At 39.3% G+C, this 26,980-nt stretch overlaps 1 protein-coding gene across 3 annotated transcripts in view; it reads right to left on the bottom strand.

The window, feature by feature from the left end:
• Window positions 1–892: 892 nt before the first annotated feature.
• The window catches only part of WASF3 (WASP family member 3), a 43,645-nt gene continuing 17,557 nt past the window's right edge, over window positions 893–26,980 (bottom strand). For 2 of the 3 annotated variants that reach the window (XM_089508208.1, XM_089508206.1), the window contains exons 2-9: window positions 18,934–19,077; window positions 18,560–18,694; window positions 14,170–14,323; window positions 10,975–11,092; window positions 7,971–8,146; window positions 5,270–5,533; window positions 3,934–4,304; window positions 893–2,337 (exon numbers count right to left, since the gene is read on the bottom strand). In XM_089508208.1, coding sequence (XP_089364334.1) covers window positions 2,180–2,337; window positions 3,934–4,304; window positions 5,270–5,533; window positions 7,971–8,146; window positions 10,975–11,092; window positions 14,170–14,323; window positions 18,560–18,694; window positions 18,934–19,066 — 1,509 coding nt within the window. In that variant the 5' untranslated portion in view covers window positions 19,067–19,077 and the 3' untranslated portion in view covers window positions 893–2,179. Of the gene's footprint in view, window positions 2,338–3,933; window positions 4,305–5,269; window positions 5,534–7,970; window positions 8,147–10,974; window positions 11,093–14,169; window positions 14,324–18,559; window positions 18,695–18,933; window positions 19,078–20,445; window positions 20,534–26,980 lie in introns of those variants that run through there. The other variant, XM_089508207.1, reaches the window with a different exon arrangement.

Raw genomic sequence — 26,980 nt, forward strand, 5'->3', positions numbered from 1 at the left:
GCCAATGGAGGCAGCATTTGAGACAAGGTAAGTACTTGTACAAAAATTTCTTTGTACAAAAAGAAAAGTTCAAAGGCCTTTCACTTGAATGGGCAAAGGGATGGTGAAATGTACATTCAAAGAGAATGCAGATAAGGATAATGCTTTTGTTAAAAAATGAAAGTACTTAATCATATTAGATGTGAATTATTTAATTTTTGCCACTTAACAAATTTAGAAGTCATCTAACACACATTCTATGCTTATATATACCTAATATATTGTGAATCAACAGCCACTGCCAATGGATTTCTTCCAGGGTTTGTGTCAATGATTAAAATCATTCAGTACTATCAAGGTCCACGCTCAAGCAGCGGTTAAAACAAATCTGAAGGCTCTCTGACTCCCATAGCTTGCTATTAGTGCACATTCATTTGTCCCTTCCAAGTAAGTAGGTAGTGAATGGAGCAAAGAAGAAAAGGTACGAGCCTCTATTCATAATTTCCCCTGTTCTGTGGGCAATTATGGGCCTAAAGGGAAAAGATAGGAAAATGAGAGGTCTACTGGGAGAGGCATTTTGCCCAAGAGTCCCCCAGGCCCTATAGTCAGCACCAACGTCTTCCAAACCTCTAATTCAATGAAACATATTCAAGCATTAACAGTACCCAGAAAACAAAGACAATGCTGGAACAGGTTTCTATATAATGATGACTTAGGAATAACTTCAGAGTAACTGAATTGAAATATAGTATGAACTATATTGTAAATATGTGCCATTGAATACCAAAGTCAGGATCATCCATGATATAGAATTTCTGATTTCTATATATGGATTGTAAAGGCTGTGCTGGAGGAGAGTTCTACAGATACATGAACTCTAAAAAACAAAACAAAAAAAAACCCCAAAAAACAAAAAAAACCAACCACACAAATAAATGGATCCAACTACAAAGCCTGAATTCTCGTTAGAAGCCAAACGGACTAAAATGAAAATGTTGCACTTGGATATTTTGTGAGATGACAGGACTTACTGGAAAAGGTCATGCTGAATAAAGTTTGAAAGCAACAGGAAAAGAGGAAGACTGCATTACAGGTAGACGGAATCAATTAAGGAAGCCATAACTCTAAGCTTGCAAATCCTGAGCAATAACAGGGTCTCTTGGAGGTCTCTCATTCACAGACTTGCTATCTGTCAAAGCTGACTTGATAGCATATAACAATAAACTAAATACAAAAGCTAGCTTGTAACAAGGGGGCACACAAGAATAAAGATGACATAAGTGCACCCATAAGCTGACTAAAGGCATTGTGTGTCTATCAAAATATAATATATGCAGCACTGTAAACTGTACACAAGAGGTAACAAATTATCTATATTGTCAACTTGACTTGATACTCATCCTTTAATATTTGATTATGTATTCAGATGCCAGTACCAGAATTAATTTTTTTCTGGTCACTCAAAAACTGGGAATGGAACAAACATGGGGCTGAATCAATGTATCCCTAAGAAAAATATAAACTCAATTACCATATTCGTTTAAAAAGAGGCTTCAATCTGCCTGCTGTAACTTAGTTTTTAAAAGATAATGAAAACTCCCAAAAAAACCTGAGAGCTAAGGAACAAGCAGAAAATCCAGCATTTCCACATGTCTTTCAGTTTCTTCACACATATCGCATTCTGTATAACCCCAAACATTTAAAAGTATAATTGTGATGTAAACATTCACCTGTTACATACAGGGGACGCAGAACAGAACTTTAAGTAATAAGCAAACGGCATTGAGCTGCTACCTATTTTATGCCTTTTAGTAAAGGTGTGCCAAAAATGCAAAATCATCTGCTGTTTTAGCACAATTAGCCTCCCAATTCTAACAATTGTATTAGTATGAAAATACTGTTTATAAAATGCAAATATTATATATTACAATGTTCAAGGTCAAGAAATTTCAGCTAGTTCCTTCTCTTGGATCAGAACACAATTTGCTACATTCAGTGGCATTTGCATATTCTGAAGTGGATACTGAAAACAGAATACTGGGATTTGCATATGCATTATATTATAACCAATATTTGCTAAATGACAGCATCCTGATCACCATCAAGTTAGGTTATTTGCGCCAACATAGATTACTGTGCACATAAAATTAATGAATTCCTATAAGAAATTGATAGCACGCTTTGGTGCTGTATTCTCATCTCAGTCTGACCAGTCATTCTCATCACATTCTGATTCATCATCCGAATCACTATATTCCACAGCAATGCGTCTAGACAGAATTGTGGCCACATCATTTCCAACTGGCTCACGCTTGGCTTCTTGTTCCCGCTGCTCTTGCACCTTTTTCAGCTGGATGCCTGAAGTTAACAAACAAGCAAACAGCATATCAAATTGAAACTTTTATGGGCACAACTTTTCTTATAAAAAATAGTAAACTTATAAGGACATAGGACTCAAAAGCTAGTAACAGTATATTAGGGTTTATTTTGACACAATTATAATTAATTCAAAGGCTGTTGTTTTGTTAGGCATAGGGTGTTAGTGAATAAAAAATTCTGAAAGTTGGGCCACGACCCAACGTGATTGTCCTGGTTTATTCAAAGAACACTTTTTAATGTACTTGAGAATGTAATCAGAGAAAACAGCCATTCAAAAGAATATCTTTCCTCAAGAAAAAAGAGGCAACTTCGATGCTTCATGATATCAAAGACTATTGGCAAGATATTGTTTAAAGAGGCTGTTACTTTCTCCAAATGTTGTGTAATGTTATGTGTTGTTTTCTATGAGACTTATCTCATATACAAATGTGTCTCCATCAATCTATATAGGGTGAAGGTGGGCTCCTGTCATGGATCTAGGGGATCATTTTCTGCCCTGGAATCCTCTGGGGTTTGCCTAGACTTCCAAAATGCCTCCGAAATTAAAACAAAACTGGAAGTGGTCAGTTAATTTTTGATTTTGAAAAAACAGGATTTTTCTGATGTTAAATAGTACATGACAATGCCTTCTCTAATTTATTTACAAGATGACTAGCCAAGTACCCAAAACTTCATTTTATTTTCAAGACAGTTAAACAAAAATATATTTTGCTGTACCATAGATAGAACAAAAATACTACACCATTTAGAAGTAAAAATATATTCAGATGGTATGAAATATAATACCATGTCAATTTCAATTTGGGCTTCTTGAAACAGCAGCTAAATTTAGGAGCTTGCAATTAAAAAAACAACTATGTCTTAAACTAACTTGTAGAGAGATAAGTTGTTTAAACCCTTACCTTTAAGACATCTAGTGCCATTTTTAAAAAAATCATTTAGATGAGAAAAATTTAATCTTAGGCAATTCAATACCCTTCTGGCAACATGTACAACTCTAACATGAGGAAGATTTTAAAGTATCTATGCTTACATTTTTAGCAAGAATGGGGTGGATCTCATCTTGCTATATTTTGAATCACTCTTTAAAACTGATTGACAGTGACTCATGTGAAGCACACACACACACCCCATTATAGTTTGGCACTGGGACAACACCAATCAAAATCTCTCTCACACACAAAAACACATACATAGACTGGTAAATTAATGCAATTTGCAATAGAAAGAGGGAAAGTTTAGTCCAGTTATCTGAAGCACTAAAGAGTTTTAAGTAAGAGTTCTTGTAGCATGTAGGGCCTAAATATCCTAAGGGCACCAAATCTCGCCTGATCTTGGAAGCTAAAGTAGGTCAGCCCCGGTTAGTACTTGGATGGAAAACCACATCACTAGGTGTCAGGAGAATAAAAAAGCTATAAACCTCACTTCCATGCCTGGAAAACCATCACCTAGATTTCAATCTTGAAATACTCTACTTACAAATTAATAATACCAAATATGCATAGGTACAGAAACCGCAAACACCTGGCATGTATGATGACATATGCCAGTACCAATACGTCTGTTTGCCCTTACCCATCCGAATAGCAGCCAGAAGGTCACTTCGAGCATCATTGATGGGTGACTGCGTGGTCTCATGTCGTTTTGCCTCAGCCACTGCAGGAGCATGCATCGGAGAGGAGGAGAGAGAGGATCCTGCAGCAGGAGGGCCTGGAGGGGGAGGAGGCGGGCCTGGAGGAGGGGGAGCTGTAACAACAAGCCCAGTAGAAGGAGGATGAAGAGCAGCAGAATACATAGATCCAGTCACTAGTCCAGGATGGGAAGGTAGCACAGGGATTTGGAGAGGACTAACAAAAGCGGTCTGTGCAGAAGGAATCATGGGTGGAGGGGGAGGCGGCGGGGGTCCTGAAGGATTGTAATAATCCACCATCTGAGCTGCAAGCATCCTATATACAAAATAGAACACAACATTTGTTAAACTGAAATATCACCTGGCAGATCTGTAGTGTGCACCCGTTATTTTTCATGGCATTAAAAATATTAGGTTAGATTACACTGCTTTTTTCACTTATTTCACAAATCTGAAATCTTTTCAGGATATTTTAGAGCACCTGATGTACACCACAATACTTTGCCAGCTGCCGCTTACCATACATACTCGACTATAATTCAACCCCATATATAAGTCAAGGGCAAGGTTTGGGGCCAAAATTATGGATTTTGCTATGACCTGTGGATAAGCTGAGGGTAAAACTTAGGGGCATATAGCAAAGGATCTAAAAGATGACGCAAAGCAATACAATGTCAAAGAACTTACACAATTCCAGCAGACATAACTTTTTGTGCTTACTCTTAAGACTGGATTGATAAGAGAGTAGAGGGGGTCGGCGCTTCACATATTATACCCTTGCTTTTCACCAGGGGATGGTTTCGTCTTTTAAATAAGAGTTAAGATACAGTACTTACACTGACCTATGGGTAAGTCGACTCAGGTATTTTTGGTCAATTTTTTACCTAAATTTATACATGAGTATATACAGTACTTATTCAGTAATGCACAAAAAGCTGTAAAAAAATTACATACATTGCCTAGTTTAGGTGTGAACGTTAACTTGCCCCATATCCATTTTTACCTCAAACAGCCTAAATATACCATTGGGAAAACAGGTGAGCTTTAAATTCAGGAGCAATCTAATTATTCCATACACATATCCCCTACTGAGATTTATGAACATCCAACCTGGTTAAAATCTCCTCTTCCCTCCCCATCCTTCTTTGCCTATTTGTGTGTCTTTCAAAATGTAAGCCTGAGGGCAGGAACTGTGTTTGTTCTTTAAAATAACCCTTTTGGGAGTCTTTTTGAGCAGGGCAAACATGCTTTTAATAAAAAATAGTAAGATAAGAAGTTTACCCATAATCTGCTGGTACCAAAGCTACAGTGCCAAGAGATCCATCTAAAGCTTGGGGTGGGGGTGGAGGTGGTTGCTGAGGTCTGTTCAAAGTAGCATGTCTCATTGTTGCAGAAGGTGGCCTATATTCATGTTCAAGGCCCTGGTTTGCAAGCATATACAGAGGTCCATCTCCTGCTCCATATGAAGGCATCACTGGCTGCTGATGGATGGAATGATTTGGAGTGGCAGGATATGAGTAGCTGGTAATATCGGAGGTGTGAGATCTAAAATGCAAATAGGAAGAAGAGCAAAATGTGAATAAACAGTATTAGTTTCACCTCCTCTTTGTAAAATACTTCCTATTTCAGATTTTCAATTTTAATTTGTTAGATCACAACATGGTATTTTTTCAAACATCAACCAAATGCTGGTTATATTCACAGAAAATGAATTTTCAAGCTGTTTCCCAAAGCACAGGAACCTTAAAATGACAGCACAGGCATTTTCTCAAATACAGTAAAATAGTAGTTCTTTAGGAGAAATGGTAAAAGGAACATTAACAAAGAAAGCATAAGATAAAAGCAAAAATCACAGGCTGAGGCAAACGGATTTATCTTTTTTCTAAAACAAACCATCTCCAAGACTTTAATCTTTTAGAAAATGCCTGCTTTCTACAAATAAGTAATTATACTAACGAGGCATAGAAAGAGAACTGTTAGCTGAATACAGAACATATAACGCTATAGTTAAGCCATCCACAATGTGCAAAAAGCAGCATTAGTATGACAAATTGTGCCATGTTGTGATTTGGTTAAAAAACAGAGGGAGGAAAGTAAAGTGGGCTCTCATCAGGTTATTCAGACAGGAAGCCAGGCAAGCAACAGAGCTTTGAGTAAAACAAAATGACAAACCCTTTGGTCATCTTGGCCTCTTTTGTGCTTCCTGCCTGCTCTTGTTTCTTTATGTCACTTATAAACTCAATGCCCATTTTCCTTCTCTCCCACTCTTCTCTTCTTGTCCTTACTTTCCTCACATTAACTTGCTGGTGTCGGGTAGGATTCAGCTTTTCTCTCTCTCTCTGAATTATAACAGGTAGAGTTTAAATGCATTTTAAGTAGGATTCCACAGTTTGGAAACACTAGAATTTTAAAAATCAGAATTAGATGAAGTGGACAGGAAACTGACTTCCATGGCAGTCATGTCTTGGAGCTTTCTTTCAAACAAACCAATACTTGTTTTACATGTTTAAGTTGTGCATCATAAGCAGAACTGGAAGTTGGGGACTTGTGTGTACTAGAGTTTTACTGCAACAGTTGACTTTACAGTACTCTTACTACTTTACAGAGGAATTCATAGAGTAAGGCAATTTTTCATGCTGTAAAAAAGAGAAAGGAATTAAATTTTAACAGAGAAGTCAGAGAAAAACAATGAAACTAGAAGGCTGGAGGTAGTGAATTAGTCTAATTAAAAGCATAGATATGATAGTGGTGGTGAAGAAATATGTCTGTTTCAGGTACCAAGAAGCAGAATTTGCAGTCTGAGTATGTGATAGGTATCATTTATATTGGTATTTTCAGAAATACCAATTATCATTATCTAAGGCTTTATCAGCACTGCAAAAATAACCCAGTCTCACACCACTTTAACTACTATGTCTTAACACTATGGAATTCTGGGAATTGTAATTTTTGAGACATTTAGGCTTCTCTGTCAGAGAGCTCTGGTGCCACAGCAAACAACAGTTCCCAGACTTTCATAACATTAAGCCATGGCAGTAAAAGTGAATTAGATTATTTCTGCAGTACAGATGTAACCTTAGTCAAAGATAAACTTTAGCAAGGGGGAAAATGTACAAAGCATGGCTGAAGAATTTTCTTCTGGTGGAGGCAGAAAAACATGCTGAATAAGAACATAAGAAATGCTAAGACAGTAGAATTCGATTTAAAAACTGATTTCCATGGTAGTCATGTCTTGGAGCTTTCTTAAGATCTCTTTCTGCTTTAAAAGCAAGGAAATTAAAATTGCTACACTAAGGCATAAGTAAGTCATAACAGATGTTAGTGAAGTTATGAAGTAATGGTAGAGTGTAGTATTGTGTTGATTTCTTAATTCCAATTAACTCGCAGAACAAAAATGAAAGCATTCATCTCAACAAACTGCTTGACCAATCAACTTGAAAATTCTTCTTTCCCTGCATACACAGGCCTCCCACTTAGTTCAAAGGGACCAGAACAAAGGAGAATAAAAATGCCAGTGACAAAGCTGAGTCTATTAGGAAGATGCTTTTGTTCAAAATATTTTTAGAAAATAAAAAAAATGCTTCTGTTCTGCAGCTCCTGTCTGAATGTAAATTCAACTCTGATTAAAATTCAGAACACTCTACTAATAATATGAAAACAGAGACTTTTTGCTAAGTACCAGTGTGCATCATAAGCACTAAAATAATTTTGAACCTCCCCCCCCCAAAAAAAAAACCCACTAAATTGTCAAATTATCTGGGACTGTTTAACTGAAGGAAACCAAATATTCTGATTTGTCTATATAGCAGTGCACTACACAAAGCAGATATATAGCAAATTAATAAGTGACAAATTGAAGTCACGTAAGCCTACTAAATACATGGAAAACACATGGAATGCTTTGTTGTAGTTATTCTAAGTCTGCAACAACTTTAAGGATAGTGAATATATAATACAACAAAATGTATTGTTGTAAACAGACCTAGTATCAGGGGACAGAGATCCCTCCGATGATGCTCCATGGTAAACACTTTGAGATAACCTGTTGTCTGGTCTAAGTTCTTTGTCATATGCCATCATATTCCACTCCTGCCGCCTGTTCCTTGCTTTTCTAACCTTTTTCACCTCACGAGCAGTGCCATCTATGCGCTTTTGCTCCTAATGTTACAGAAAGGAGAGAAGGCATGCGAAGGGCAGGGACAAGGAAGAAAAGAGCAGGTTAAATCCTAGTAGAAGTATGAAAAGTAGATATGCAAGTGAGCCCAGCAAAATTTAGTGAAAGCATACATCAAAATTCTCAAAAAAAAATTAAGGTTGTTGTTGGCAGAATTCAACTATGTTTTATGATACCTAGGAAGATACAACCTGCACATACCAGTATATACAGAAGATACAGAAAACTGATACTAACATTATGATTTGCAAAACTAGGTTAACAATCCAGAAGAACATTAATGATAATCTCTATGTTGAACAAGCAAACCAAAAATTTCACGGCACACTTCAGCAAATATTTTCCCATTACAAATTGCAGATCTGTACATATGCCCCCCCCCAAATAGGAACTTTGTTTTTTCCTGCTGGGGAGCAGGTGTGCCTTCCCTCCAACTTCATTCCTCAAATAAAACATGAAATTAACACTGATTTCTTATTTACCACTCTTATGATGTGGGCTTCCCCCTCTCATTCAATTGTTTTGCATGTTTATCTGATTGGATACCATTTGGTGTTTAAAAGCAAAATTAATTTTTAAAATCTTAGAAAGTTAAAATCTTAGAAAGTTAAATTTTAAATTCTTAGAATCACAGAACTGGAAGAGACCCCAAGGGCCACTGAGTCCACCCCCCGCCATGAAGGAACATACAATCAAAGCAACCCCAACAGATGACCATCCAGACTCTGTTTAAAAACCTCCGAAGGAGGAGACTTCACCACACTCTGAGGCAGCATGTTCCACTGGCAAATAGCTTTTACTGTCAGGAAGTTCTTCCTAACACTGAGGTGGAATCTCTTTTCCTGTAGTTTGAATTGAATCCATTGCTCCAGGTCCTATTCTCTGGAGCTGCAAACTTGCTCCATCTTCAGTATGACATCCTTACAAATTTGTAAACAAGGCTATCATATCACCTTCTCTTCTCCAGGCTAAACATACCCAGCTCCCTAAGTCTAAACTAGAGCATAGTTTTCAGACCTTTCATCATTTTAGTTACCCTCCTCTGGGCACACTCCAGCTCATCTTTGAAATGGGGAATGGTGTAAAGATTTGTCACGACCCCATTGAGTACACAATGGAAGAATGGATACCCCTCCCTAATTCTTAAGACTGGAGGGGAGATACCATAGCCCATTTTAGGTTCAGGAGAGGTGTTTTTAAAAACAACAGGAAGTGAGCAGAAATCACCTCCAATTCAGTTCCTGTTTCAAAATGGCCTATCTGGAATTTAAATTGGTCCAGTGCCCTCACAAAATGTGGAAGAATGTAATGAAGTTCACTAGAGGGAATACTAGGGCAAAACATTTTTTGGGAGAAATTGCAAAATATTTTTTTGACCCCTGGAGGGCCAGAGGGCCTCCAAACATGACAGAAATGGCATTTGGAGCAAAACATATAAAATAATTGACCACGAGGTACGCTGGAGGGCACAGAAACTGCACAAGGGGGTTGCACTATGCCCATCGTTGTTGAGGGACTGAGGAAGAATGACTTGCGTTTGATACTGTCGATGATGCATCTAGCTTTTGTGTGCTGGCGGCTGAAGGCTCTTCTTCATAGTGCTTTTATGCATCTCAAACATTCATTCTGTTACAAATTTTGAAATCCTAGTCACTATGCATTATTTCATTCAGGCCACACTACCAGCAGGATAGTTCAGGATGGCAGTGACAGCAATATGCAACCTTATTAAATAAAATCTGACCGCATTTAGAGTTTAAAGTAAATCCATTACAACACCCAAATAAAAAAGGTGATTTTTCTGGTTAATTTTGCTAAAATGGGTGCTTCACAAGGTCTAAAGCAACAACAACAACAAAACCATGCAATTACAACAAAAGGCACTGCTAATATGTCTGCCATACTCCCTGCTCACCCCCACTTCTTCCATATACTCCCATGAAATTGTCTTCCCCCACAAATCTTGCTTTGTCACATCACCACATCTATGCTTCAGTCCCTTGAAAGACACAGTCCTAAAAGTCTTTCTGTTCATAGAATGTGGTACTTCTCTTTCACCAAGACTTCTGGAAACCAAAAATGTGCCTGATGAACATTTATATCAGGAGTGGGAATCATGCAGCCTTCCAAATGATATTGGATTACAAAAGTTCAGCTCCTTCATCAAGTCTATGCTTGCTAGGGCTGTTAAGAATTGCACTTTAAGAAATTTTGGAAGGTTGCAAGAGTTACACTTTGACTGAAAAGAAATAATATTAATGTTTTACAATACATGTAAGAAATGGAGGCTTCTTTAGTTAACTCTTTTTCCATTTACTTTTGTGCAATTAGGAGCTGCAATCTGCTAGTAGCTGCATAGCTGCAATGTAACTATGTACACAGTCACAAGATTGATGCACAGAGAGAGGTGCTCTTCCATGACAAAGCTATGTTCTTTACTGAAACTTGCCCATAAACAGCAGGCAGCTACAAACATTCCCTGATAATCTATTTATTCAATTTGTATTTTACTGTAGAAAATCTAGCAACAGACCACTTAAATATTATTATGAACGAATTTTACAACAGTTTAAAAGCTATTTTTCAGATGCATTTTCAACCAGGTTATTTCCTCCAAAGTCTTCAGTTGGTATATGTACAATTTTTTTAAAAGAAAAGATAGACATAGATTTAAAAAGTGCAAAGATAGCTAGCAATATAAAGTAGCCTTTCTTTTACAGTATTTCCTATACTGGGAATAATATTTCAGGTATAAGCTATTAATCAGCTGGTAGACTATCTACATACATTTAAATAGTAAGCTGTCCGTTACCTTTTGTCGTCTCTTCTCTTTTCTTTTGTCTTCTGTATCTTGCAGCATTTTTTCTTTCCAAAGATCAAAGAAATAGGAAGGATCAGTATAGAATTTTAGGCCATCCTTTTTATCATCTCTGTGAACAAAACAAATAGACATCCTGGGAGTTTAACATTAAAAAACACATTCCTCATATTATGAACAAGCACTCAGGACTGATGCTTCACATGAAACACTGAGGTACTTATTCTTACAATATTTGTTCAGACAACTCAGATTACCATAGGGAGAAAAAAAACTAAATAAGTAAATTGTTTTCCTGCAACCAAAATGAAGTACAGACTGCATGGCAGAGCCACTCAGAATGTAGCACAAACTGCACTAGCTTATGGAAAGAGATTCCACCTGAACATTAGGAGGAACTTCCTGACAGTAAGGGCTGTTCGACAGTGGAATGCACTTCCTCGGAAGGTGATAGAGTCTCCTTCCTTGGAGGTCTTTAAACAGAGGCTGGATGGCCATCTGTCAGGGATGCTTTGATTTGGATTTCCTGCATGGCAGGGGGTTGGACTGGATGGCCCTAGTGGTCTCTTCCAACTCTACGATTCTATGATTCTATGATCTCATGGCATAAAGCAGGCGTAAATGGACCCTTACAGCACACTGAAATTAATGTCAGAAAAAATGCTTTAAAATGTGCAAGATTTCATGACCATGTCTCATGTACCAGGTTCAGTTGGTAAGCCAACTGCACACTTTCCTAAACAAGGATAGCTGGCCACTGTGATGCATGCTTTGGCAATTTTACATTTATATGACTGCAACACATTTTATGTGGGGCTAACCTTGCACTGTTGTAAAACGCAACAGCCACTATTCAAACAGAGGCAACTGGCTGTTTACATGTTACAGTGGTGTTAAATGTACTAGCTGCTCATTAATTGCCAAGAGAAATTCAAGATCATGTTGATAATGTAAATAGTATGTACGTTTCAGTCTAGGTCCTCAGCAACAATGCTATCAGCAGCATAGCCTCTTGCTTCAGATGAGCATGCAGTCCCACTACTATGGAAAGGTAGTGCCATGGTGTGATTTGAACATTCTTTACTATTAATTCTATTTTCAAAGACAATAATAATGGCACTTTAGCTAACGAAAGAGTTAGTCCTGCACAGAAGGAAGCACCAGTAAACAATTTCTGAATGTCTTTTACCATGAAAACCCTAACACGAAATAATCTAATATAAAGCAAAATATAGTTCTGGAAAATGAGACTCCCAGGATCGGGAAGGCACTCAACAAGCTACTGGAGAAGAGCAGAGCAAACAGAGCACAAATACACATAGCTTTATGTCTAACGATGCAACTGGACTCAAACCGCAAGGATATTCAGCCTGGAGAAGAGACGGTTAAGAGGTGATGTGATAGCTCCGTTTAAGTATTTGAAGAGGTATCATACTAAGAATGGAGCAAGCTTGTTTTCTGCTGCTCCAGAAACTAGGACCTGGAACAATGGATGCAAGCTACAGGAAAAGAGATTCCACCTCAACATTAGGAAGAACTTCCTAACAGTAAGGGCTGTCCGACAGTGGAACACACTCCCTTGGAATGTAGTGGAATCTCCCTCCTTGGAGGTCTTTAAACAGAGGCTGGATGGCCATCTGTCGGGGATGCTTTGATTTGGATTTCCTGCATGGCAGGGGGTTGGACTGGATGGCCCTTGCAGTCTCTTCCAACTCTATTATTCTATGATTCTAAGATTGAAAGATTTCTTCTTAAATGCACTGGGAATTGTGTCAATCTGTATTTTTTGTTTTGTTTTAAAAAAATATATAGATATTACTATTTTGCCTATACTGTATGTTGTCTGTTCCATGGTTAACAGGGGCAAGGGATTTCATTGGGAAAATTGCATGTAGCCAAAATGTTTTTGTTTTTTAAAAAACATATCATGCTCCTGATTAAACAAATACTGCCACTGCTGCATGTAAGACAAAACAAAGATACAGTAATGTTGTTCTAAATCAGGGGTAGACAACCTTTTTGAGCCGGGGGCCGGGTTGCTGTCCCTCAGACAACTGGGGGGCTGAAGCCGAGGGGGTGGAGCTTCCACCCTCTGGGGGCAGGGCCGCGTGCCGGGGGTGGAGCTTCCACCCTCCGGGGGTGGAGCCGCATGCCGGGGCAAAGCTTCCACCCCCCACGGGGGCCAGGCCTCCTCCTCTTTGCCGGCCCCTGACGGGGCCCCAGGCCCTGTCAGAGGCCGGGAAAGAGCCGGCGGGGGCCGCCAGAGCAGGAGGCCTCCCCCTCTTTGCCGGCCCGACGGGGCCCCAGGCCCCGTCAGAGACCGGCAAAAAAGTCGGCGGGGGCCACCAGCACTGGAGGCCTCCTCCTCTTTGCCGGCCCTTTTGCCATCGCTGGGGCCCTCCAAGAGGGCCCCAGTGACAGCAGCGGGCCTCTTGGAGGGCCCCAGCGACAGCAACAGGCCTCCCAGAGGGTCGCTGCCACCACCGGAGCCCTCTTGGAGGGTCCCAGCAAATGCAACGGGCCTCTTGGAGGGCTCCAGCGACCGCAACGGGCCTCCCAGAGGCCCGCTGCCACCATCGGAGCCCTGTTCGAGGACTCCGGCGGCCGCAGCGGGCCTCGCCGAAGTCTCGCGCGACCTTTCTTGTGGTCGCGCGAGACTTCGCCTCTAAGCCGCCACCATTTTGTTTTTCAAAATGGCGGGGAAGGTCGCGCGAGACTTCGCCACCATTTTGAAAAACAAAATGGCGGGCCCCCAAGAGCCGGGAAAAGCAGCAATCGCCGGCGGCGGCGGCCAGGGCAGGCAGAGGCCGGCGGAAAGGCCTCCACGGGCTGCATCCAGCCCGCGGGCCGGAGGTTGCCGACCCCTGTTCTAAATCATGGAACTCCAGAGCACACCATGTTTGATTCTGAGATAAAAGGAATAAAAGAAGCAAAATGTCAACAGACATTCACCTATAAGTTTTTAAAATTATTTCTTCAGGTGAGCATATGATACTGCCCTAGCATCAAAGCTTACAATTTAGCTACCAATACTGGAGCTCCAAATGCATTCACCTATTTAAATTCAACTCATCTGCATCTTATTGGTTTTTCCTACATTGCTACCATTTACAAGAACAATAAGAAAAAGACTGTATCCATACAAAGGTCAACAGAGCAGGATAGTTTATACATTCCAAGTCACTATACCTATATGAAGTAAGAATATTCAGTGGAGGTGGTTTGTCGCTGCGATTATAAATATCAGCAATGGGATTGGGAATGCTGTTCTTCGAAACCACTTGCTGATCCTGTACTGTAGAACTTTTGAATGCTTTTTTCATGTTGATATCCTGTAATGAAACTGTTGACCAAAAACAAAACAAAACAAGACAATTTGTTATAGACATAATAAATGGGATAAGAATACTGCAACATCCAAGAACAAAAATTCAAGTGAAAATGAAAAACAAGTCAAATGAAAATGAAATCAAATAGACTTCACTAAAGGGAAGAAATGAACAAAAAAGATAGTTATTTCCCTCCTATATTCTTTTCACTCCATTTTGTGATCCCCACAGCTTAAAATAGGATTTTGAAAAAACATGTTTGGTCTAAGACATATATAATATTTTTTCTGCAGTATTTTGTTAGTTCTGCTGGCTGAAATATGGTAAGTTAAAAACCAGCAACAAAATCTAATTTAGGTAACTGATGTTCTGCTCCTAAAATTAGAAAAACATTTCAATACATATATGAACAGCCACAATATTCAAATCTTCTCTGATAGAGTGCATTATTGTTTATGCTCTGTCTACTTGGCCTTTTTATAGACATTTAGAAAGATTCTCAGAAAGAGTTCCCCCTGCTCCCTCTCCTTTATGACCAAATTACCTTGCCAAATAGCAGCTATAATGAAGCTATAATTTCATTCTGCATTTTATAGTTAGGTAAAGAGAAGAAGTATAAATGACAGAGGCATCAAATTGGATGTAATGAGTATATTCAGTCAAATGGTTGCTTTTCCAGTACTGTTGATCTTTAAAAAGGTAAATCCATTTTTTAAAACTTTGTAAAGAAACATTTTATGTTCTATAAAATACCCTGCTTTTAAATAGCTGAACGAAAATACAAGTATATTACATCCCATATTTAAAATTTCTTAATAAATCATGATTAAATTTTTTTTTCTTTTAAAATACAGTACACCTGCTTCTCAATATTTAATCAATACAGCCAGCTTTACAAAATGTGCCTACATCAACAGATCTGATTAGAATGTCAACTGAATTCAATGTCCATATTTACAAATTATGAAATCTGTTATTCAGTTTTGAAAACATCACTTTCCCTTTTTAAGGAACACATTATACAATTGAATTTCTTCAGATTTTAAATACTTCAAATATAGAACCTTATGTATTATCTAAAGTACCAATCTTAGATCAAGGAAACACATGCATCTGTAAATGTGAGCTTGTCTAGAATGGCATTCTCAATGAACATATCTAGCCATTCTTTTTGTAGGGATACACAAGCAGGTGAGCGAGCAGGAATTTATTCTGCATCCAACCAAGTATTGAAACCAGAATTGTAGCATTAAGCTCAAATAGCAAATTGACATGGTGTACTATTTAGCATGGCCATAAACTACACATGTGGGAGAGGTGTCATTCACATCATGTTGATATTCTAGCATTCTTCAGTTCTTCTCTTCCATATATTCTATATTACGAGAGGTGAGAAGGACTGTATTGCTGGCCCCATGCCTGGTAGCACAGCACACCAATGAGTCGAAAAGGAAATAAAGATATCCTTTTTCAGACTTTCTGTAATCTGCATGAAAGCCACCCTATTCCTTCTTCTACAGAGTGAACACATAGCATTATTTTAGTATTATTTTATTTACTTATATCCCACCTTTCTCCCAATATAAGGACTCAAGGTGGCACACAACAAATTTAAAAAAATACAATTTAAAACCAGACAAAAAATTTAAAATGTATGAATATAAAATTTAAAAAACAATTATATCATTTAAAAAGGTAAAGCACTTATGCATCAAAATTTAAAATGTACTGAAAACTGTTAAGTCGAAGGCTTTCACAGCCAGCATGCATAGCTTTTTGTGGGTTTTTCGGGCTATGAGGCCATTTTCTAGAACAGTTTATTCATGATGTTTTGCCAGCAGCTATGGCTGGCACCTTCAGAGAATGCTGACATGGAAGAGAGTGTTGGTTGAGAAGACGCTATTTGCATGTTAATCTGTGTATTGTTCTGTTGTTAAATGGCAAGGTTTCAGGGTGTCTATTTAATTAATGATCCATTAATTGTCTGCTGGAAAACCCTTCCCCTGGAGGGTTTTCATTTGCATTTGCGGGATCTTGATTTTGGTGTTTTTCAGGACTGGTAGCCAAACTTTGATTATTTTAAGAGTTTCGTCTTTCCTGTTCATGTTGTCCAGGTGTTTAGGGATGTTTATGTAGAGCCCAGTCTACGTACACAAGGACTCCAACAATCACCCAGGACAAAAAAGAAGCACAACAAAACACTGTCAGACTGGGCAAAAAGGATCTGTGAACCTCACTTCCTGGAAGATGAATTGGAGCACCTAGACTGGGCTCTACAGACTAATGGTTACTCCAGCTCAGACATCAAAGGGGCTGCCAGACCTAGAAAAAACCCACAGAAGTGAAGACAAACAACAACCCAAAGGGGAGGTATTTTTACCATACATCAAAAGAGTCAAACAGAATAGGAAAGCTGGTGAGGAAACACAATCTCCAGATGATCAATAAATTGACAAAGAAAATCCAGCAAATGCTGCGCTCAGTGAAGGATAGGAGAGACCCTCTCACGGCCGCAGGACTTTACCGCATGCCGTGTAGCCATGGACAAGTCTACACAGGGACCATCAAATGCAAAATTCAAACATGAACCAAGGAACACGAGAGACACTGCACACTTGGTCAGCCAGAAAAATCAGCAGTAGCAGAACACATTATAAACCATCCTGGGCATAAAATGTTGTTTGAAAACACTGACATTCTGGACCATGACAACAACTATCTGGTCAGAATGTATAAGGAAGCCAATGAAATCCATAAACATCTGGACAACTTCAACAGGAATGAAGAAACCCTTAAAGTAAACAAAGTTTGGCTACCAGCCATGAAAAACACTAAAATGAAGACCCAGCCGATGCAAATGAAAACAACCCAGGTGAGGGGATTTCCCAGCAGACAATGGATCATTAATTAAATAGAGATCCTGAGACCATGCCATTCAACAAGAGAACAATACACAGATTAACATGCAAATCGCTTCCTCTCAACAAACAGTATTTATACCCATTTTCTTCCATGCCAGCATTCTCTGAAGATTCCAACCATAGCTCCTGGCGAGATTACAGAAATAAACTCTTCCAGAACATGGACTCATAGCCCCCAAAAAACCACAAAAAATCTATAGTACTGAAAACGCTAAACAAACCTTAAAATCTTAATTACACAGCATTTAACCCTTATCAAGTCTGAAAAATCCTGATGGCACAAAACTGTTTTTATCTGCAGCCAAAAGAAGAGCAGGGATGGGCCCACCTTGGCTTTTCATAGGAGGGAGTTCCAGAGCCTGGGCACAGCCACTGAGAAGGCCTTCTCTCTTGTTCCCAACAAATGAGTCTGAGAGGGTGGTGGGACAGAGAGAAGGGCTTCTTTATATGATCTCAACACTCTAGTGGGCTCATAAAGAGCTCTAGTGGGCTCACAGAAGTACATTTCAACACTCTAGGGCTCATAGAAGTGAATTTCCAAGATACATTACAAAAGGTACCTGAAACTAACTCTGGGAAGCAGCTGCTCTGTGTGGAAAGTAATTTCCTGTATATGAGCCAACAATATAGATCAATACCATGACATTATTACTGATTCATAAGAAGAATCCCTGCCTCCGTGAAATCAATGAGCTCACACAGCACACACAGAACTAGTCTGTCTCCAACATTCTAAGAATCTGGTTGCACAATGTCAGAGGATTAGCTTTCTTGATGAGCACTTACCCTCAAGTAGATTGCATTCTAAATGAATATAATCAGAATCTGTTAGCCCAATATCAAGCAGACTGACTAAAACCAGTAGGAGATACCATAAGTTAGCGGTGACTAACAAGTATTATTAATTTCCATGTGTTTTCTTCAAGTAAGACTAACACTGATTTAGCTCAGTGCTACCTATCTGGAATAAATGCTTTAAGCAACTTGATTAATCTACAGTAAATTAAATTAATAATATTGAAAAATACCCAGTCAATAAAACCAATTAGAAATAGGCCTCCTACAAAGACATATGTCGGAATAGATTTTTTGGCTGGAAAAATTAAGGTGTTATAAAATATTTTCATATTTTTGATAACACTCTTTCTCCTAACTGTATCTTATCCTGTCTTTTCTCAGAACTACTATTTTTCTTTAAAAAAAAAAAAGGACTGGATAAAATATCACTCAATAGCAACATCAAAAGAAAAAGTAGTGATTGCTGTGCAATTAATTATGGTGTTCTTGTCAATATCATTTCTGGCTCAACACTCAAATGTAATTACTTACCTTCTTCCACTGTTGAATCCAGCTGGGTAACTTTGACAGCAAGTCGATCAATTCTGTCTTGAAGAGAATTTGCCCTGATGTAGAAGTTGTTGGCCTCATTAAAGAGCTCTCCAAATATGTCTTCAGCATGCTTACCTGTAAAGAAAGAAGATATACATAACGTTTTAATCATTGTAATGCAAATGACTCTCACATTTTAATGCAAAGTAGAACAAGGTTTCAACAGAGATTCATTCATTTCATTAATTCTCCCCTTTGAGATGATGCACAGGCTAGAGAAAACTTTATGCAAACTTTAAAAATGGCCCAAACTTCTCAGCTATTCATAAAAATGCAGACAAGAGAAAGATTTTTTTAAACATCTCCAAACTTACTTAAGCTGCTTAGTTGGCGAATAATAGCAGCAAGAGTACCATTGGTCACACATTCTAATTCACTAGTAATTCCTTCAGGCAGAGCTCCTCTGCAGAGGTGCCGAGGTTCAATGTTCCTTTTGACTAAAGGCATGATTCAGTTCCCTGTGAGAAAAAGAAAGATCAGAACATTAGTCCATTTTATAGACACACATGCACAGAGAGAAAGTGTAAAAGTAGTAAATGCCATTGCAGTGTGATAACAATAGGGTTTAAACACTACTAGATGAGAAGTGGATCTTAGTGCTATAAAGAAAGAGAGAACTGTTGTTTTTTATTTCATAAAAATCTTAGGAAAGTGGAAGGCAACCTTTCTTCCTCAGCAGCTTTACTTGAGATGCCTTGTAGCAAGAAATTAGTTGTGTTCTCTCTCGATCACACAGGGATTCAACATACGTACTGCTGAAATAAAGCACCTCTTCATACAGCTTTAAAATTAAACTGAATGTCCCTGCTGACCAGAAAAGATTGAAGCAACCCACCACTACAACTACATCTCTAAAGAGAAATGTAACACAGTAAGAATAATCAAAAGCCAAAAGACTAAGGTGAACTGCATATGGTACATGTGGTTACTACAGGTGTCTGTTGATCCAATGCAGCTGAAATTTTGTGTGTGGAAAGTATCAATTAAAAACAGCAGCCTAAAGACAAAGAGAAAAGTTACAGACAACTGCAGGGGAATGTAGAAGAAGGTATAAAAACTCTATTAATGAGATACACCAATTCACATGTATAATTTGTTAACACTAATTTGTTCATTGTCCCTCTGTAGAGCACTTAACTTTCTCACACAGATGAATTTTAGCAACAGAAAAGGATAGAAAAATGGTACACTGGTAGGTGCCACAGAGTGAGACTTACATCTTTCTCCCATTGCCTCAGTCAACAGGTTTTGCAATCTCTCATCTGTATCAAAATCAAATCAAATGTGTATCAAAATCAAACCAACTCTTCGTCTTAAATTCCATTTCACTGGCCTTATTCACACTTAAAGCCCATGGTTTACTGTTATGTCAACAAGTCCTTGCACATTCATACTCTACCCTATATCCTCCAGTATGGTCAGTGGGAGGATTTAACAAAGATTCAGGGGCTGAACAAACCAGCACTATGAGCCAGCGTTGGGTTGGAGTGGGGGCATGGTGACCGTCTGCCACCCACACCGACTCCACTCCCAAGCTGCTGTCACATTGCCTGCCTGAGCAGATGGTGGGCAGCGTGGGTATGCTCCTGCGGCGCAGTGTTTATACATGCTGCACCGAAGAAATGGAGCAAAAGTGCCACTATGGTGGCAAGGGTGGCTTTTTGCCAGCTCGAGGCCATGGCATGCGGTTGCTGAGACGTTCAAAGGGGCAGAGGCAAACCACTTCAAAGGAGCCGTCTGTTCAGCCCTTCAGTTTCCATAATTCCTGGCTTTATGTAGGATATATAACTTGAGTCAACTGATCAACAATCCATGGAACAACCTACCATGGATTATTTTGTGCAGGAAGACCCAATTGTGTTATTCACTGAAACCATGAAGAAGAACTGAATGGTGGTTATCAGCAACCAGCTCCTGTTCAGAGAGAGGAGAGCACATGTAAACCAAAGACTTGACTGAGATTTGGAGCTGGATATACAAATGAAAGTGTTCATAAGCCATATTTAGACATGCACCAGAACAAACAAGCAAAGGTGGCTGTGATGATGGGGTGATAATGGCATTAACTTCATCTCAGTTTCAAGTCATATTACAGGTTGAGTATGCCTGATCTGGAATTCTGAAATCTGAAATACTCCAAAACTCTACCTTTGCTTTTTGATCGTTCTGCGTACAAACGCTTGGTTCTAAGCATTTTGTATAAGGAAGGTTGTATGATCTTTAAAATCATAATAAAAAGTTTCAAAATAGCAGGTAAACTATATTAAGACAACAGCACTCTTTCAGTGTAACAGACAAAATTCAAATTTTAAATTGAATTGTTGCTATGATTATCCAAATAGCTTATCCTCATATGTAGTGGAACTGTCCTCATGTTTCCAGTTTTGAGGTTATAATCTTCAGTGTAATTGACAAAATTACTGCTCTATATGTTACAGTTCTTCCAGACATAGGCTGCCTTTCTATTTTGTGGGATGGTAATAAGGAACTAAATTATTAAGATTTAATAGCATTACTACTTTTAAGTGTACAAAAAGAAAAAGCACAAAACTGGAAGAATTCCACTGAGTTAGTTGTCTCTGGAAAAGTGGGTTAAAAGAATCTGCAATTTGACCTTGATGAAAAAACTGATATTTTTAGAAAATACAGACAGTTACAAATGAAAACTGTTTTAAAGCACGTGGTATCCCATTTATTTATTTACTACACAGAACTATAGCCAACCCTTCAGTCAAAAAAGCTCCCAGAGCAGTTTACAAATTTGACAATTCCCTGCCTTCAGGCTTACAATCTACAATCCTTTTCTTGATGTTGCTAAATTTAATACAGCAATGTGGAGTCGAAGGCTTTCATGGCCGTCATCCATAGTTTTTTGTGGGGTTTTCAGGTTATGTGACCATGTTCTACAACGTCAGGAAGAAAACCTTCTAGAACAGGGGTTGGCAACCTACGGCCCGCGGGCCGCATGCGGCCCGCCAAGCTGTTGCGACAGGCCCCTGCTCGGTCCTGCCACCGATTGCCGCTGCCAAAGGCCCCGCAGGGCCTTTGGCCTCTTGCAGAAGTACGCGGGGCCTTTGGCGGCGGGCAAGGGGGCAAAGGCCCCGCGTGCAGCCGCGCAGGGCCTTGGGCCTCTCGCACAGCCACGCGGGGAGGAGGAGGAGGAAGGAAGGAAGAGGAGGAGGAGGGAGGAAGGAGCAGGAGGAGGGAGGAAGGTGGAGGAAGAGGAGGAGGAGGAGGAAGAAGAAGAAGAAGAAGAAGAAGAAGAAGAAGAAGAAGAAGAGCAGGAGCATGGTGATGGTGATATTTATATGAGCCAGCTTCAGAGGCACGGCCAATGTAAGTTGCTGTGATTTTTACAAACTCATGCGCAGTGAAGAAAAACCACAGTCCCTTGACCAAGTACACACTTCTGAGAAGTACATTTGAACTCGAGGGCAAATCACTTCTTGTGAGACCACCTTGACATGTTAAATATGCATAGCCATGTGAACCCATGTTCAGTGTGAAACCCAAAGAGCTTGGTTATGCAATAAGCCTCTGAAATCTGCAAGAAATTTCCATGTTAAGTAAAGCCATGTTCAGTGCCCAAATGTGCTGTTTGGAATGGGGGGAGGGGGGTTGGCCAGAAAGGGAAATCCATTTCTGCCACCTGTCTAGGAATAATGCCCAAATGTCCTCTATTTTGATCATGCCTAAAAAATCATCAAATTTTTGCATGTCCTCCATTTTAAAAAATGTGTCCTACATTTGAAAATGTTGTTCTATATTATTTAGTTATTTAATTATTATTTTTTATTTCCCCCCCCCCCGTTGTCTGGGGGACACCAACCCGCCCCCCAGCTCAAAAAGGTTGCCTACCCCTGTTCTAGAACATGGCCACATAGCCCGAAAACTCCACAAAAAACTATTAAAACGACGACTTTCCTCTCTCCCTGTTCCAGTTTACAGAAAGGTGATACTACTTAGTTCTTTACATTTCAGATACCAGATTTTCTTCTAACTAAACTCAAGTTTTTTATATCTTTTAAGCAGTTTTTCTTTTGTTATTTTGTCTGCTCTTGCCCTCTGTGTTTAACTGTTTTATGTCTACTTTATTATTATTATTATTATCATTTATTACTGTTTATACTAATGTATAAGTCTAGAAATGTTAGTCAAAAAATTGACCCCAAAAACCTGAGTCGGCTTATCCACGGGTCAATGTAAGTACTGTACTGTACTTTAATTCTTATTTTAAAAGGAACCATCCCCTGGTGAAAGGCAAGAGTGTCATCTGTTCTGGAAGCACTCACACTCCCTTTATATTCTCTCATTCATGAAGCCTTTAGTATGAACACAAACAGTTAAGCCTGCTGGAATTTTGTAAGTTTTCTGGCACTGTTTTCCTTTGCATTCTTTGTTACATACCCATACTCTTAAGTTACTCTCGACTTATCCACGAGTCATATCTAAATCCATAATTTTGGCCCTAAAACCTGTCCTCAACTTATAGTCGAGTATGCACGGTGTGTATTTTCTTTTAAATTAAAATAATCACAGAGAAAGAAAGGGCTGAGTATGAAGCAACAGATACATTTTAACTATCAGAAGTTTAGCTTCTGGCACCTTCATCTTCATTTCTGAGATGAAGGACTACTGGCTACAGATGGGCTACACACCTCACAAAGACAAGGAAAATGTCTTTGGAAAACACATGGTGAATTTGATCAAGAGGGCTTTAAACTAAACTAAATCCTTGGGGGGTTGGAGAAGATAGCTTAAACATCTGTCCAAAAGCAACTCTAAACAGAAGGGTGTGAATTCTAGAGAAGCTGAGGGAGAGAAGGGGAGCCACACGAAAATCACAGTAGAATAAAAGATGAGAAAGAACACTTTAGGTGTCTATACTCCAATGAACAGAATTTGAGAAACAAATAAGACAAGTTTGAACTCCTAGTGCAGAAAGGTAAATACTGTACTACTTTATCAGTATAACAGAGACCTGAGTGGGATGACACCCATGGCTAGAATATAACAATTGAAGGATACAATCTGTTCAAAAATAATACATGGGAAAGAAAAGGAGGGTGATTATATGTCAAAGATAAATTAACTTGTACAGAAATCCACACAAGAGATCGAACTGGAGTAGTGGAAAGCATCTGGATAAAAATAAACATAACAAGAAATAAACATAACATTGTGGTAGGAGTTTAGAACAGGCCACCAAACCAAAATGAGGTAGTGGACTGTGTTTTTTAGAACAAATTTCAGAAACTCCAAGAGGCAAGAACTGGTAGTTAAGGAAGGTGGCTTCAATTACCTTAATATCTGCTGGGAAACTAGCTCTGCTGAGCATAGGCTCACAAACAAATTCCTGATGCGCCTTTCAGATAATTTCCTCTTTCAAAAGATAGAGGAAGGAATAAAGGGGTCAGAAATCCTGGCCATGATCTAACTAATAGAGAGGAGTTGGTCATTAGAATCAGAGCAGTTGGTACTTTAGGAGGAAGTGACCATGTAATGCTAGAATTCATGTTGTGGGACAGGCCTAAGAAGAGCATAGTAAAACACAGATCCTGGATGTCAGGAAAGCTGATTTTATCAAACTCTAGGAAATACTGGGCAGAATCCCATGGTTAGACATGCTAAAGGAAAAACACAGCCAGCATTATTAGGAATTCGTGAAGAAGTAGTCGCTATAAGCACAATCATAAACAATTCCATGGAAGAAGATAAATTAGAAACATCTGAAAAAGCCAAAGAGCCTGCACAGTAAACTTGAGGAGAAAATGAAAAGAAAAAAGAGTACATACAGTGGGATATTGGTATCTGAGGGGATCCATTCCAGAAACGCCCCCCCCCCCCAACAGATAGTAAAATCCACTGGACTTCAAATTCTGTTGTCCTAACTGACAGCGCCACCATTAGGAATAGCCTCCGTTATCCCTAATGACAGAACTGCCATGTGCACACATTAAGGTTGTCCTTAATGGCGGCATGACCATGTGCAAGCACCACTACTGAGGACAACAGGGGCCTGCCATTCGTGGATGCTTAAATCTGCGGATGGCAAGTCTGCAGACAGCGAGGCCCCACTGTATAAAGAATGGAAGTAAAGACAGATCACAAAGAAGAATAGAGATGTATAGCCCGTCTACAGGAATAGTATAAGAAAAGCTAAAACTCAGAATGACTTGAGAATGTCAGCAAAGAGCAACAAAAAGAGGATTTCCAAATATGTTCAAAATAAGAGAATGATGAAAAAGGGTGGGAATGCTGCTCAGCAAGGATGATAAATGTTTACAGACCACAATATAAAGGCAGAACTTTTCAATACCAAATTTGCATCATTATTTTCCCAAAAAGAGAACTGTGCGCTTCCATGCAGCAGAACAGATCTTGGCTAGGAATCCAGATTGCATATCAAGATTAATAGTCAGGAATCACTTGGGGCCAAAACACACCACAGAAATAATCCAGTTTGAGACAGTTTTCATTGCCCTGGCTCAGTGCTAGGGAATTCTAGGAACTGTAGTTCATTGTGGTACCAGAGCTCTCTGAAAGAGAAGGCTAAATATCTCACAAAACTAGAGTTCCCAGAATTTCCTAGCATTGAGCCAGGACAGTTAATGTGGTCTCAAACTAGATTATTTTTGCAGTGTGTTTTGGCCTCTAGTTAACCTAAATGAGTTTGAATCTGCAAGGCCAGATGAATCGCATCCCAGAGTGTTTAAAGAACTTCCTGGCTAACTTGTAGAATCACTTGCCATCAATTTTTAGAAAGCTAAAACAGCCAATGTGGTTCTTAGGCTGCATCAATAGATATATAGGGTTCAGATAAAAGGAAGTAATAGCGCCGCTGTATTACTTTGGTCAGGCCTCACCTGGAATGCTGTGTCCAGTTCTGGGCATCAAAATTGAAAAAGGATTTTGAGAAGCTGGAACATGTCCAGACAAGAGCGACTAAAATGGTGAAGGGTCTGGAAAGCATGCCCTATGAGGAACGACTCAGGGAGCTGGGTATGTTTAGCCTGGAGTAGTAACGGTTAAGAGTTGATATGATAGCCCTGTTTAAATATCTGAAGGAATGTCATATTGAGGACAGAGCAAGCTTGTTTTCTGCTGTTCCATAGACTAGTTCACGGAACAATGAATACAAACTACAGGAAAAGAGATTCCACCTCAACATTAGGAAGAACATCCTGACAGAAAGAGCTGTTCAACAGTGGAACACACTCCCTCGGAGTGTGATGGACTCTCCTTCTTTGGATGGCCATCTGTCAGAGGTGCTTTGAATGTGAGGTTTCTGCATGGCAGGGGATTGGGCGGGATGGCCCTTGAGTTCTCTTCCAGCTCTATGATTCTATGAACGTGGATCCAGGAGTAAAGGCTTGTGCAACTCCGAATACGCAGATAATATCATCTGCAACTTAGGCAACATACACTCACATCTTTATAATCCTCTTCCCCCCTCTGCTGCTCACTTTCTGAGAAGACTGGGCAATTCATTCATATATATAGCCCATCTCACATGATAAATTATACCTCTAGCTGTGGAGCCAAACTGAAAACAACAATAAAGATTAAAAATAAAATCCCATAAATTTCAACACTAAGAATCAGGAACAGGGGAACGATGCTTTCAACTAAGTTCCACAAAACATCCCCGATGAGAAATTCTTGCACCAGTGTCACAAAATACAGCAGTTTGGGGGATAAGGTAGGTTTCACCAGTCTTCCCCCAGGCTTTCATAAATACACCAAGAGTTTCTTCCTAGGCAGCAACAGAATGCCTCGAACGCTGCCTTGAAGCAAAAGCACCTCTTAGAAAAATGTGAATAACAGATGTACAGTGGCCCCTCCACATTCACTGATGTTAGGGGCATGGGACTCCCATGGAACTGGAAAAACTGCAAATAAAAAAATGCTATTTTTTTACCTGACAGATCACCTCTCTAGGAATCTCTAGGTCCTTTAGCGTAACTCTGTGATCATTATCTGTCATAAATTGAACACAGAATTGTGCTGGAGGACCTACAAATGCCTAAAGAAGTGTTTTAGGAATCTCTAGGTCTTCCACTGTGACTTATGGTGGACGTTGACATAGGAGTTGTGCTGGAGGACCTAGAGATTCCTAGAGGGAACATATTAATCAAATCTGCCACAAATGTGGAGGGCCTGCTGTATTCCATCTCAAACCCCTGCACACATTGCAGTGAAGATAAGTAGCATCATAACCAAACAAAACAGAAAAGCAAAGGAGACAGAAAAAGTTAACATTTCTTAATTAACACTTTTTGACACAGGTTCACCATATACTGTGTATTAAGGACTGAAGAGAAGTATTCAAACCTACAGTTTTGGTTTGGTTTTCCAAGG

Source organism: Sceloporus occidentalis, unplaced genomic scaffold (genome assembly GCF_023333645.1).
Source record: "Sceloporus occidentalis isolate IW3139 unplaced genomic scaffold, rSceOcc1.0.p SCAF_2, whole genome shotgun sequence".
NCBI lineage: Eukaryota > Metazoa > Chordata > Lepidosauria > Squamata > Phrynosomatidae > Sceloporus > Sceloporus occidentalis.